Here is a 15341-nt window from a genome sequence, read left to right on the forward strand (position 1 = left end):
GTGCTGATTCTTAATTAATTTTAATCGCTTTCTTGGTAAGTATTTTTTAGTGTTGAAAGAATAAGTTCAACTAGAATTCAGCTATTCTGTTTTTAGCTACATATTCAAATTCATATCTATTATAAAATTTTGCTGTATAGTATGTTATCTAAAAGTAATGAAGGGATAAACTATGCATCTATTATTTGAGAATAAAGTTTTCAAACAAGGAACTTATCATTTTGGAATTCTCCGGGAATAATAAATCAGGTAAGTGCAATGATTTTTACAATAAAAAATTTGACTGTAAATATTTTTTTTTCATTTGATGATGGTTCTCTACAGAATGGTTTTTTACGTCTGATTAAGAACTATAAGAATAATAAAAAAAGAAACAATATGAAAGTTTTTATTTCAATGTAAAGAATTCTTGAAATCGTTTTTTTATCCTAAGAATTCTTTATTTTCCGTTTTTTAGTTTATAATTTTTTGATAAAAATTGTTCTCAAAATACTTTTTTTGAAAAATTAAATGGTATAACATTATGTGTTTATGTATACTTCTTGTATATTCCAATGTTTGAAGTAATATGATTCAGAAAAGTATGGAATAAAAATTCGGTACTTACTTATTAACGCCACCGCCGCTACAGATTTGGCGGTTTTTAAGTGCCGCTAATGCTAATCTACACTTAAAATTTTTGCGACAATTCATAAAATAAAACACTTTATTTAAAATCAAAATAGTCAATCGGATTTCGATGGAAAATGAGCCGATATAGAGTTTAGCAAAGATTCAAAACAATCATATCGTCATATGAACTCTGATAAATACGATTCCAAATGAAATAACATTTCCAAAACGTACGCTTACCAAGATAAAGTTTTATGTTGTGGGAATTGGTACATTTTCGTTTTTTCGGTAAAATATTTCCCTCCTGAAAAAATAAAATTGCATCTTGTTTTGTTTTTGGCAAATCCCAAAGACGAATTTTCGTAGCACTAATAATGGCGACAAAAAAGAATTGTTTGTTTTTGTTTCGTCAGCATTCTTTATTTTACGTTTCTTAGTTTCTAAATAATGATTTTTACTGAAACTTGAAATTTTTTGATAAAAATTGTTGTCAAAAAACTTTGTTTACAAAATTAAATTTCATAAAATTATGAAGCTTATGTATACTTTTTGTTCATTTTAATTTTTGAAGTAATATGATTCTTAAAACTATAGAATGTAAAGTTTAAATGGGCCTTTCATGTTATATCATTAAATTTAGTAAAACTATTTCTCGGGCATTAGGTTTTAACTCTTATAAGAATATGCATATTTTTTTCTGTTAATGTACAAATATTTTTCCGATGTGTTTTGGATATTCCTTCTCTAATAAAAAGAGATACCATTTTGTTTTCGTTTGCATAAGAAAGAATATCAAGCATTTTTCTTTTTTAAATTTAATTAGTCACAATAAAGAAGGAACGTTGCAATGCTACATGCTACATTAACGACGTCTCTAGAGTAACTGAATGACGGTTCATGTAGAAATCGCAGGTATGCGTCTCATACAACAACGCCCCCTATAGTTCGTTGCGATCGCGAATAAGAAAACACTTGGTGGCTTAGAGGGGGGGGGGGAGAATCAAGTCTAGTTTTGTTTCTCATTTTTATTTTTTATATTTTTCGTAGGCAACTTTACGTTTTATATTTCAAATCACTTTTGCTTAGTTTCATTCACGCCTGGAAAGTTTTGAGAATGGGCGCCAAACATGTCAAAGTCATGCCAAACTTTGAAGCGCTTCAAACATGTCGACTGTTATTTATTATTTGTATAATTTTGAAATGAATGAATTTTTTGAATCAGGTAATATCTTACCGCTTCATTTTCTTGCAATTATTTATTTAATTTAGAATGGAAGTGTTTTCACATTTTTGCATACTATTACACATAATTATATATATTATACAACTTTAATATCATTTTAATTTGTGAAAAATAAATGACCTTATCATTATTTTTATCAGTTCATTAGGTTGGAGGCTCGGTCTTCAGGCGATAACGGGTATGACCTCTTTGACCTTCATACTGGGCATCTTCTACAGGCCTGCATCTCTCTACCATCCTCAGAGAAGAGCCATCCTGCACTTGAAGGGTCTGCAAAAACGTTCGAAGGCAAAAGATAAGAACATCCAGAAGGAAAAGCCACCCTTCTTCGATTTTTCTGTTCTGAAGTCCAGAACTGTGCAGATATTGATATCTGGAAGTGCCTTGTCAGCTTTTGGCATACACGCACCCATCCTATTATTGGTAACTCAATTTCATATAATTTAATATATAATCTGAGACTAGAATTTAAGTCAAAGAATAATAAGGAAAGAATCTGCAGAAGTGTATTGATAGTTGATATCCAATTTGGAAAATGAGATCGAAAGTCCTAGTGATACAATTTATCAGGACACCTGGGAGGCGAAGCGACCCCTATCCCATTCATAGTGAATTAAAGTTCAGTTTGTGTTGAGTCATTATGATCAGCAGGAGTTGAAGTTGCTGTATATACTCTTCTAGCACTTTGCTTGAGTAATTAAAATTAAATGGAAATAATTAAAGCAGCTTGCTCTAAAGTAGGCTTGCTTAAAAAATTTTAGTTGTAGATGAGTAAAAACGTGTCATCATGAGGAAATGGCTCGAGTTTTTATATTTCAGATTGACAAATTTCAGCATTTGTGATTTTATGACGAAATTGAAGGAACAAGTAAAATTTAACTGCTTTTTTAAAAAAAAAATTGGAAGTAGTACAAGAAGTTCATCACGTTTGTTTAAAGTTCACTGTTGAAAGAACAGGCCTGCCAATACTGCGCTTTTGAAGAACATTTTGTAGAATAGAGCCAGGGGTGAAAGAGAGACGGAAAAGAGGAAAGGTTGGTAGTAAAACCATTTCAGTTATAGCTAGTTTTGGGGAGGAGTTTATTTATTCTTTTTTTAAATTTTTCAACAATATCTACTTTATCTTGGAAAAGAAGCAGTTTTATATATATGCCAGAATTATAAAAGAAATCTTGATAGTTACAGATATTTCATTTTTTTCGAAAAAAATGCTGGAATGAAATGTTTTTCGTACCAGGCTTTTCTCTTTTCCGTCTTGCTATATAAGGGCTTTCACCCATGAATAGAGCACATTTAAAAATCAAAACTTTTAGAATTTTTGGTAATTTTACCAAAATTTTCACCCGACTCATTGAATCTGGTCGTCATAAGATAAATTATTATACATTGAAAGATGAAACTTGTAGAAAAAGTGGCGATGCATATGAACTTTTAAATCATTTATTAGTAGTGGTGAGGGTAATAAGTTTAATTGAATAAAAAATAATATATTAAAACATAAACTTAGATACCACTAGAATAACTTTTTGCAAAAAGTATAAACTGTTGACTGCCCTGAATAGGGGTGAAAGCGAGACGGAAAAGGGGAAAGGCTGGTAGTAAAACCATTTCAGTTATAGCTAGTTTTGGGGAGGAGTTTACTTATTCTTTTTTTAAATTTTTCAACAATATCTACTTTATCTTGGAAAAGAAGCAGTTTTATATATATGCCAGAATTATAAAAGAAATCTTGATAGTTACAGATATTTCATTTTTTTCGAAAAAAATGCTGGAATGAAATGTTTTTCGTACCAGGTTTTTTTCTTTTCCGTCTTGCTATATAAGGGCTTTCACCCATGGCCATGAAAGAAATGATGCCTACGTGACCGCCACAAGTGCTAAAAACTTAAATATATATATATATATATACAGAGATGCCAACTTGCTCCGGACAGCAGATATATCTTTTAAAGTCGTAGTTTATCAATTGTAATTCTTGGTTTAATAAATTCAATTTTTATCCACCACTACTTCTAAATAATTCGTAGGGTTGTATAATTCACCACTTTGTGGTTCTTACGTCATGCTGTACCTTTTAAACAGCGAGCAGAAAAAGTCAAATATTTGCAAAACTTACTTTGTAGTTATTTACCGTTTTTTTAATTATTTTGTCGTGTCCGGAGCAGTTGGCATCTCTGTGTATATATATATATATATATATATATATATATATATATAACCATACCTGCCAACTCTCCCGGATTTTGCCGGAGATTTTATTTTCATATTTAAAGTGGTAGTAAATATATACTATTTTTTCTTTTATAAATTTAATTTTTAAATGATTTTGATCACCACTATTCTTACAAAAATTAAGCTTATATATTAATATGCGTTACTATCATGGTTGTCAACTTAATTTTTTTCAAATACAACGCATTTGTTTGCTTAAAATTGAAGTTTTAATTCCATTTTAATACCACTGAGAAAAATGATAATGGAAGGGATTAAAAGTTGGCAGGTCTGATAAAACCTACAGATGTTTTAATGTCTCATGTTAACGCCAAAATATTTGTTTAGAAAATTTGTGAGAACAATTCATATTAAAAAGATGTAATATAAAATAATATGCAGATTAAGTGGATATTTGACTCTTAATTCATTCTCAGCCAAGGGGGTGTACGTACGATATCTCATAGCGAAAAGAAATTAAACTTTATAATAGAACTAATGAAAGCGGTTAATTCCTCATGATAAATTCCACCGTTATTTTAAAGAAATCGCAAACAAATTATTCCAGATCTAGATAAAGATACTATAGTATTTCCATAGTATTAAAATCTATGGGTACAAAAAATATGTTTCATTTTTATATTAATTGTCGTACTAGATTTAATTTTTTTAATATATTTTTGAGCAGGTTTATCATTCTAGTTTGGAATACTTTCGACTTTTGGTCCAACCTTATTATTTACAACGAGAAAGAATCTCGAAGAAGATCTCATCATGCTTACGAACTTGATATATGATTATTTTACTGATGCCAACTGCAATAGAGTAGTTTGGCGTAAAAACAATCCAATAAGGAAACGGACCTCCTAAAAAAAAATATGTTTTTGTTTTCACAAAGGTGCTTTTGCTGTTTGAGATTTCACAAATGTAACGTCAGTTTTTAAGAGAGAGAGAGAGAGAGTGAGAGATCATAAAAGATCTGGAAACTTCACTGTTTGTATTTCAATAATAGAAGTATATTTATTTTTAGATTCTGCCAGATTTCTCAAAAACAACGTTATAGTCTCATTACTTTAATGCTTTACACGTGTTCTAGCACATAAATCGTGCAGGTTGAAGTTGCAACTTGGGAAACTTAAGAAAACACATCAAACCTTCTTAGATGTGATTTACGATTTAGACTCAAGAATGGCTGAAAAAGAAAGTTAAAAACAATCTTCCATTCTAAGCGTGATTTTACATTTATTCGAATCAGAGGTAAAAGTAAAAATAACGCTAGTCAAAGTTAAATTTTAATTAAGCTTATCGGAGTTGAAGTTTTAAAAGAAAGCCACATTTTTAGAACTTTAAACTCAAAGTACAGATTGTATTTATATAGAATATATTAAGAGGTTTTGTATAGGGCTTCTCGCAACCATAATGTAAGTTAAATTTAAATTTTAATTGTTTTTATCTGATCTCTTTTCTCAACTTCAAACAAAGCAACATATTTAATGCTTTAAACTCAAAATACATCTCTAATTTTATAACATGCTAAGAGACTGTATCCCCTGCTCGCTACTATTTGCAGAGCCCTACAATTTCCCCCTCCCCCACAAAACTTTTTTTTTCGAGACAGTAAAAAGATTTAAAAAGCAAAATTAACAATTATTCCAGTGAAAGATCTAAAAATGTTCTATTAGCACACACTTAGTTCCGATTCTTAAGGACAGAAAATTCAAACCTAATCATTTTGCTTAATTACAATTGCAACATCATTTTTCATGCTTGTCTTTTTGAATTCTTATTTAATATTTTATTTCTACAAAAAAATCTTTAATTCTTTTCACTAAAGAAATTATTTAGTATTAATGAAAAAAGTTAATTCTTTGTATCTCTTGGCAGTTTTGAATAATTATTTAGCTATAATTAAATAATATCAAATATTATTTAAATAATTTTACCACGTGGTGATAAAAGTTATGAAAATGCTAGGAAAAATTTATGAAAGCTTTTGTACTTTTATTGTTTGCGAACTCTTTAAAAAAAATTGTAAAAATTGTAGTAGTTATCAGTAACTTGTAGCAGTTACAGATAGATCAAATCTTCCGTATAGAAAATAAAAGCGAAACAAAGAAATTTCTCTTAACCCTTTAACGGGCCCTTTATTTCTAGTAAGGATAAATTAAAGTATTTTTGGAATTGAAATTGTTTTAAGAACAGTAATGGATATAAAAAAAAGAAACTCATTTAGTTTATAAAAATGCCATTTTTTTGGTGGTAAATATATTTAACATGACCTATTAGGAACTTACTGACTTTTATTTTTCTTTATTTATAAAATAAATTCCTTAAATGCTACAGACTTCAAAAGGAATTATGTATTTTATAACTTTTATACGTTTTTTAAAAGTAATAAATGGTTACCAATTTTATTCAAACTCACTTCAAGAAAGCTGAAGTTATTGAAAAATGGAAATCTAAATTAAAAGTGGTAAAACGTGGTGGTAAGTATACTTACCACGGCCTTCAAAAGGGTTAATATCAGTATTTTATCTTTTCAGATTCATAAAAAAATGTTTTGCAGTCATTCATATTACTTAGAAGCAATGGCGTTTTTTTTTTCAATATTTCTATGATATATGTCGCAAAATATAGCACGATTTAAATTTCTGTCTGACGTGTTTAACTTTGGTATTCACTACCATTCTAATATTTCGAAACAAGAATATCTAGTTCATTAAATCACCGACAACGTACTTTTAATTTTAAATTAAAAGCCAAGAAAAGGAAAACCTAAGTCACAGATAAAATATTTTCATTTTTAAAGTAAAAGCTAAGAAAAGAAATACTTAACTTTTTTTTTCTTCATAATATTGACACCACTTTTTAAATATTCTTAAATGCAGTTCGAATCAGTGTCTCGAAAAAAAAAACCATATTTCAAATAAAAGATGTAAGATTTTTTTTATTTTTGAATGATAGAAATAAGTCGACTATGTAGAACGCTAAGGATGAGACAAATCAATTTTAAAAAGTATTAAGATAATCAAATAAAGAGGAAAAAATGAATCTTTAATGAGGACAAAAAACAATCAGTCAAAAATAAATTAATTTATATTTTGGCAAAAATAAATTAATCGATATTTTGACAAATGAGATTAAAAAGCGGTTACAGGGGTTGAGTAAGGTTAAATAGATCACGTCTTAAGCCTAAAGGTGTTACATTTGCACGGCGAATCACTAAATCAACACATACCGTCAAGAGGTTGAAATTGAATATCTCATTGAGGATTCTAAGGTTATACTGCTATTTCGTAAATTAATTCTCAGATCATTAATTACTTCTTACATTAAGAATTTACTTGCCTCATTTTCACCTAATTTATTATTAGTTTTTACCCCTTTTATAATGATACATTTTTCTTTAATTCGCTTGATCGTTTAGTTCTAGTAATTACTTATGATTGGATTAAAATCACCATTTAGATGAAAATAATTGATCTTTTAAAAATTGGAAATTAATTCTTTTATGATTTAATGTTGCAAAATATCTATTTTAAAATGGATTATAAAAAACCTTTAAACATCGACAAACTAATAAAACGGATAATGAGGTACAATTTTTATCACCCCTTAACCCTTTTGAAGGCCGTGGTAAGTTTACTTACTACCACGTTTTACCACTTTTAATTTAGGTTTCCATTTTTCAATCACTTCAGCTTTCTTGAATGAAATTGGTAACCATTTGTCACTTTTAAAAAACGTATAAAAGTTATAAAATACATAATTCCTTTTGAAGTTTGTAGCATTTAAGGAATTTATTTTATAAATAAAGAAAAATAAAAGTCAGTAAGCTCCTAATAGATCATGTTAAATGTATTTACCACCAAAAAAATGGCATTTTTATAAACTAAATGAGTTTTTTATATATATCCATTACTGTTCTTAAAACAATTTCAATTCCAAAAATACTTTAATTTGCCTTTACTAGAAATAAAGAGCCCGTTAAAGGGTTAACCCTTGATATCTAAACTTAAAGCGTTTTGGTCCGTTACTAACTTTTTGAATTTAAAAGATGAGTAATAGAATCATTTTCTAAACATTTCCAGAGTGCTATCAGAATAATTATTTTTTTAAATAAATAATAATTTTTTTTTGCATGGCAAACTCTTTAAACAATTTATAAAATAGTTAAGTAACAATAAAAGAAAAACAAATTAATTAAAAGAAATTAATTAAATTTCATATACTTTCTTAAATTTACCCATTTTCTACCGAGGATGTTCATAAGTGACATTTTGTAGTAACAAACAAGATATCGTTTTGAAAAATGTGGTAGAACATTAGTGATATTTTTTTAGTATTAGCAACTATACGTTGCGTGTTAAGAAAAGACCATTACGGTATAGTATTTAGATAATTAGTATTTAGGTAGTTTCGTTTTATTTAGTTATCAAATTATATAATAATGTTTTCAAAATTATATAAAGGCTCTTAAAAGTTAAACTCGTCGGACTGAAGTTTAATTCATGCTATTTTTAATGAGCAAAAAGAAGGCCATACTGTGTCGTTTCAAGAGTTGGCGATGTTGATTTTCGTTCGCATTTGGAGCTTGGTATCCATTTAGCGTGCACTTAGATGCAAAAAGGCTCTTTCCATAGGGATAATGACTTTATTCTTAACTCGCAACAGTTAAGTCTTTAGTTTAAAAAAAATGTGAAAGAATGCCGCCAGAGCAATGTGTTTAACCCTTTCCGGAACAGCGAACCATCTTCACACCATTTTAGTAACGATAATAATATAAAAAAAATTAAAAATTTACTCGAATTATGTTTTTCTAATAATCTTGGTTTCGTCTGTCACCGATGACCTCCGTGACCCTACGAACAAACTCAGTGCCGGTCACCGGTGACCCCCATGGCTTTCAACGTGTTAAAAAAATATCAAGTGGGCTCACGCGTCATAATTTTGCAAACTAAATGTTAAAAATAAAATAATTTAATCTCCTCTCTTTACCTTTTTGAAAAAAAGGACGTGTTGTCAAAATAGAAACAACGGACTCAAGTGGACTTACGTTGAAATATAATTTATGGATGGAAGACCTATTATTTCTGTAGAATTCATAATACGCAGTTTTTCCAAATCATTATTCGTCATTTAACAGTGCTCAACAATTACGATTAATTTACACCTTTTCTGCATTCTATGATTATATTATTTATCATGCCTCTACGAGAGTTGAAAACCAGTCATTAAACACATCGTTTGAGTATCTCTTGCGAGTTCTTTCAAAATTACCACTAAGGTACCTCAAATTATGATTTGTTCAAGAAATATCTGTTTCTAAATATCTATTCAACGCATCTAAGAAAGCTCGGAAATCTCCAAATAATTTATGACACCTTGAGATTTTGCGACGCTAATAATATTGGAGAAGCGATTAGGTGATGAATTTGTTCTCTAAGTTCGTATGAAACACTATAATTATTTCCGAACCGACAAGAAAATTGATTTCGGATTCAGTATTAGCCTATTTCATGAGAATAAATTTCATAGTTTGAAGAATGAATTATCCGGTTAGCTTATTTTATTTTTTAGCGTGAATTGTTTCAAATTTATGGGTAAAATGAGTATGGATGCTACTATACGTTTTACGGATTCTTCGTAATTTTGAAACCAGTTTTTTTTTTCTTTGGATCTGTAGTCGTGCAAAGGGTGAATGAAGGGAGCTATGAACCCCCTCTCGAATTTTTGGTGCTAAGCACCCCCCTCTTCTACTCCTCATCATCGACTTATTAGTACAGATGAATCGGTTAATGCCGCTTCGCGGCAGCGCACCAAGATTTATGTGATTTCTACCATTCTACCAAGGGAGCTACGGTTTTAGAAATACATCTCAACCATAAAAACAGTGAAATTTCAAAATAGTCCTCGGTGGCTTTGTGGATAAAGCTCTCACCTCCCAATAAAGTGACACAATTTCAAATTCTGGTGTTGTCTGAGCGATCCAAACAGGGAGGCCAACTGCTCCGCTTTCTACATAAGTTTTAATAAATTGGAAGCCAATTAACGCGCAGATTTTTTGAAAAAAACCGGCCAAAAGAAATTGATTTTTTTTCTTTAATGTAAAAAAACACACTTTAGAACATTGTCTTTTCTTTTGGTGGACAATTTTGATATACTGCGATTTTTTGAAAAAAGGTTATATTCAGAGAGGCCAACTGCTCTGGACACGCCAAAATAATTTTTAAAAAACGGTAAATAACAACTATGTAAATTTTGCAAATTTTGACTAGTTTTACTTGTTTTTTGAAAGGTATGGCATGACATAAGTACTATGAAGTGGTGATCCTACGAATTATTTAGAAATAGTGGTGGATAAAAATCAACTAAATTGAATTTATTAAACCAAGAATCACAATTGATAAATTACCACTTTAAAATATATATTTGCTGTCCGGAGTAAGTTGGCATCTCTGTATATTTTATTCTTGAATAAGTAAGTTTTGGTAGCTTACAATCCTATGTAAATGATAAATATCAATAAAACGATTTTTTTTCTTAACTTTCACATTGTTATTTTCAATTCTCGATTATATTCGAGTGTGAAAAATTATAGCAGCATAAAATACAAAGCCGTTCGAATTATCTCGAGTGTGCACAGTTTGACCTGTTTAGCGTGCTCGAATTAACTCGAGAGCACAAGTTAAAGGGTTAAATAGTAAAATTTGTAGATAGGAATAATTATGCCCACTCTTTAAACGTACGACCTCGATTTACCAGTACAAATTCTAGGTACGAAGTACCTAGCCCGGAGGGCTATCAGCTCTTTCGAAAAATTAACCCTTTACACTCCGAGTACTTTAGAATGCTGATTGATTTAATATCAGCTGTATAGCATTTAAGATGCACACTATAGTATTATTATACAATTTTAAAATTCGTAAAATAATGTGGTTACTAATTAATAAGATGTAAAATATCTTAATTTTAAAGTGGTGACTGTTGATACTGTTTCAGCGGAGACATCGGAGTGTAAAGAGTTAATTAGTGATTAAGAAAAGAGGGGATGAGAAGATATTGTTTGCAAGTGAATAAGAAAAAATAATTATAAAATATACTAAGAAATTATAAACAAGAAATTCTGGGATAAGGAAATAGTTATATACAAAATTTGCACTATATATAAAGTATCGAATAATGAAAAACAAAATAGCAGGCATCTTGATTGCCTGCATCACTCCCTCACTCCCCCCCCCCCCGAAAAATCCCTACATATTTTAAATATTTATTCTTAGAAGACATAAATTTGTTAAACAGCTGTGAGAAAGAAAAAAAGCTAATATTTTATTTGAAAGAAGGAACAATTTTAGTTCATTTTCTAAAAGAGGAAACAACGTTTTCTCGGTTAAAAAAAGTAAATATAATAAATTAAATGAATGCTTTTACCTACAAATTGCGCAAGTGCTTTTCGAATACAAAAATAATATACATAGCAAACTTCATGGTTGCCCTATATTTTGTAAGAGTCAATTGTGGTACCAAGCTATTAAGAAAATAATAGAAAAACGCCTTCAGCATTTTAGATTTCCAAGAATACATATTTCAGATTCGAATAATATTCAAAGAAGTATTCTATTCAAAATCTTTTAGCTGCAAATAAAAGATGTACAATTTCTGGTTATGAATATTTATATCTGGTTACATAAAGGGTTATTTCATAAAATAAGTGCGAAAAGTTTTTTTCCATGTTCAGTTATTTTTTACATTACAAATAACTCTAGAAGTACTGTATACCATATACGATTATATTACGAATAACACAAGGAGAAATATGCGACATTTTTAATATTTGATTTCACGAGAATTATTCGTAGATTTGGCACATTTTTTATATTACGAATAACTCTCGAAGTACTATTTACAATATACGATTATATTACGAATAACACAATGAAAAATATACGACTTTTTTAATATTTGATTTCTCGAGTATTATTCGTAGATTTGGCTAATTTTTTATATTACGAATAACTCTAGAAGTACTATATACGATATACGATTATATTACGAATAACACAAGGAGAAATATACGACTTTTTTATATTTGATTTCACGAGAATTATTCGTATATTTGGCACATTTTTTAAATTACGAGAAACTCTAGAAGATCTAGAAGAACTACCAAACACAAGAAGATGGTATTAAGACTTTTAAAATTTGATTTCTCGAGAACTGTTAACGGATTTCTCTCAAATTTTGTATTTTGCCATGCAAAATAACATTCGTTAAAATGGTGTAAGAAATTGTATTCTTACAATTTAAAATTCTTTGGCCTATTATTAAATAAAATAATAGAAAGAAAAATTAAGAGAAAAATAAAAATTTACTAATATTAAAATAATAAATATTTATAATATTGAAATAATAAATATTTACTAAAAGATATTTTTCGCATGGAATTATTTTCGGATAACAAATTCCATAATTCCATATTTTAAAATATGGCCATAGCTGGCTTACCAAGTTCTACAACAGGGGTTTCAAACTTACATGAGGCCGGCGAGTGCAATCAAAAACACCAGGTGGGCCGCAACTTTATCGAAATTTTATCTAGGACTCTTTTATGTTTGAAGGAACATTAACTATTACTGTCAGATTTTTATCAAGTTGTACAAAATAAAAGGATTGAATTACGAATTAAAATTAGAAGTAGATTTTTAAGCAACATATACGATTATTTTTGTATTTGAATAAATATTTTCTTGCATGCCAAACCTGAGAAATAAATTTTTTTGCGCCGTTGGTATGTTAAATTTCACAGAAGCGAAGAAATTAGGTTATTTTTAACGAAGGAAAAGTATTTTAAACCCATGTAGATTTTTTTACTAAAATTATCCGCAAAAAATGACAATATATTTTAGTTCGCGGGACACAAAAAAATGCTTCGCAGGCTGCCAGTTGGTTACCACTGTTCAACAGATTCAGAAATTTTATCCCTAATAGTTAATGTGGTAACGAGAGTTTATATTTTAACCAAAGGTAAGCAGCATTCATCGAAAAATAAAAAACTGGTAGCAAAATTTTTAAAGCATCATTTAAAAACGTTTATCTTTAGTTTTTTAAGGAGAAAAAGAAAAATATTTATTTCAGAAAATTCCTGCTGGATATCTTTGTCCACGAATATTAATTTGGAAATGTAGAGCAGATAATTTTCTCATATTCATTTAGAAATTTTGCTACCAGTATTTTTGTTTCTTGAGGTCTGTGGCCAGCTTATTTTAACATTTGATTGAAAAAGATTTTTACTACCACAATACATAAATAATTAAAAGTTATAAATTTATTATCAGTTGACTTCATTTTTAATGACTCTTGCCTATTTATTTATTATTCCACCTATCATCATAAAGTGAAAAATGTAGATGTTCCGAGTTGGCAGCTCTGTTGGCGGCTTTTTGACCAGAGTTTGCTCGAGTGTGTTTTATGCTCGTTTAAAAATTGTTATATGTTCTATCTTATTTATGTAAAATCAATGTATTTTATTTACATAAATTAACCCAAAACTTACAATGACAGAAATTATTTTTGAAAAAAATCCGTTAGTCTGACATGACATATGTAGTATACACCGAAGAGCCATTACATTATGACCACCCTCCATCTATAACAATAGACTCGCCCAGGAACAATGTTTTCATGGGGCACATTAGGACCCATAATCCTCATAGAGCAATCCCTGACGTCTGTAAGCTACTTGAACATGGATGCAGACCAGGTTCACCCATTCATGGCAACAGTTTTTCCTGCGGGGGATGATGTTTACCAACAGGATAATGCACCATGTCATAAGGGTTGAATCGTCATGGATTGGTTCGAGAAACATTCCAGTGACTTTCAAGTCATGTCTTGGCCCCCAAATTCACCTGACCTAAATCCAACAGAGCATTTGTGGTCCTACTTGGAAAACCAAATTCGTTCTGCCACGCTACCCCCTTGTAATATGAGGGAATTGCAGGACCAGTTGGCGAGCGCTTGGTACCAGATACCTCAGACTACCTATCAGCACCTTGTGGAATCAATGCCACGGCGGGTGCTTGCAGTTTTGAGGGCTAAAGGTGACCATACATGTTATTAGCAGGGTGGTCATAATGTAAAGGCTCTTCGGTGTAACTAGTTATATAATAAACGTCAATAATCTACTACATACTAATAATTAACTACATATGTCATGTCATATGTCAATACATACTAATAATTAACTACATATGTCATGTCAAACATCAGTTTGACATGACATATGTAGTATAACTAGTTATATATTAAACGTCAATAATAATAATAATTTAATAATAATAATTTAATAATAATGTTCTTCACCAAAAAAAGAACAAAGTTTCTTCGACAGCTAATTATTAATTATTTCTTTCGTTCTAGATGCATCAAGGCAAAGAGGAAGGTCTGGAACCAAACTCTCTACTTCGTTTGCAAACCTATTTAGGCTTAGCGTCTGCAATTGGGAGTACGGCTTTCGGCTTCATCGTAGTCAAGAACAGCATGCAGTGCCTGATTGCGAGACAATATTTGACTCAAGCATCGGTCTTCATGCTTGCAGGATCCATACTGGCATTTGTCTCCCTAAAGGAATATAGTGGTTACGTTCTTTTCACGTGGGTTTATGGTTTCTTTTATGGAGGTTACCTCTATTCCTTAAAGACGTTCACATTTGAGAAAGTGAGAGCTAGGAACTTTTCACGAGCTTGGGGATTCATCCAATGCAGTCAAGCTGTACCCATGTTAGTTGGAGTGCCATTGACTAGTAAGTTATTATATCAAATCATTGAATTGTTCTAGAATAATAAAAATCAGTGTTATAAGAATTTTATTTCCCTATTGCAGAATATTCTCTTCAAATTTTATGTAATATAATTTAAACTCCTTTTTTCACCCCTTTTCAACTTTAATCTAGAGTTGCTATTTTCTTTTATTTTTCATTTTCAGCTAGTAATTTAATCTGAAATTTAAAAAAAAGTGAACGACACAAGTGTTACATGTCGTTAATTTATTATTTTTGGGTTTACGTCCGTCAACTTTGTAGCATTGTTGTTTTTAACCCAACCCAGAAAACTGGAGAATACCTTGGTCATGCATTGGGACAAATTAGCCTTCGTGAAAGAATCTTTGAGGGGAAGTAATCCTCTTTTGCATTACATGGACAAGAAAAACGCGATACCAGGCGGCAAAGAGATTTAAACCATTGACCCGTCTGCCATTGAGTATGCTTTATGCCAGC

At 30.1% G+C, this 15341-nt stretch overlaps 1 protein-coding gene across 1 annotated transcript in view; it reads left to right on the forward strand.

Annotated features, from left to right (window-relative positions):
• LOC107444752 (monocarboxylate transporter 10) overlaps positions 1 to 15341 on the forward strand; it is a 274874-nt gene that overhangs the window by 222748 nt on the left and 36785 nt on the right. The window contains exons 3-4 of the mRNA XM_071184754.2: positions 1996 to 2278; positions 14486 to 14867. Of these exons, the coding sequence (XP_071040855.1) occupies positions 1996 to 2278; positions 14486 to 14867 (665 nt within the window). The remainder of the gene's footprint in view (positions 1 to 1995; positions 2279 to 14485; positions 14868 to 15341) is intronic.

Source organism: Parasteatoda tepidariorum, chromosome 5 (genome assembly GCF_982258835.1).
Source record: "Parasteatoda tepidariorum strain Cologne lab strain chromosome 5, Ptep-v5.0, whole genome shotgun sequence".
Lineage (NCBI taxonomy): Eukaryota > Metazoa > Arthropoda > Arachnida > Araneae > Theridiidae > Parasteatoda > Parasteatoda tepidariorum.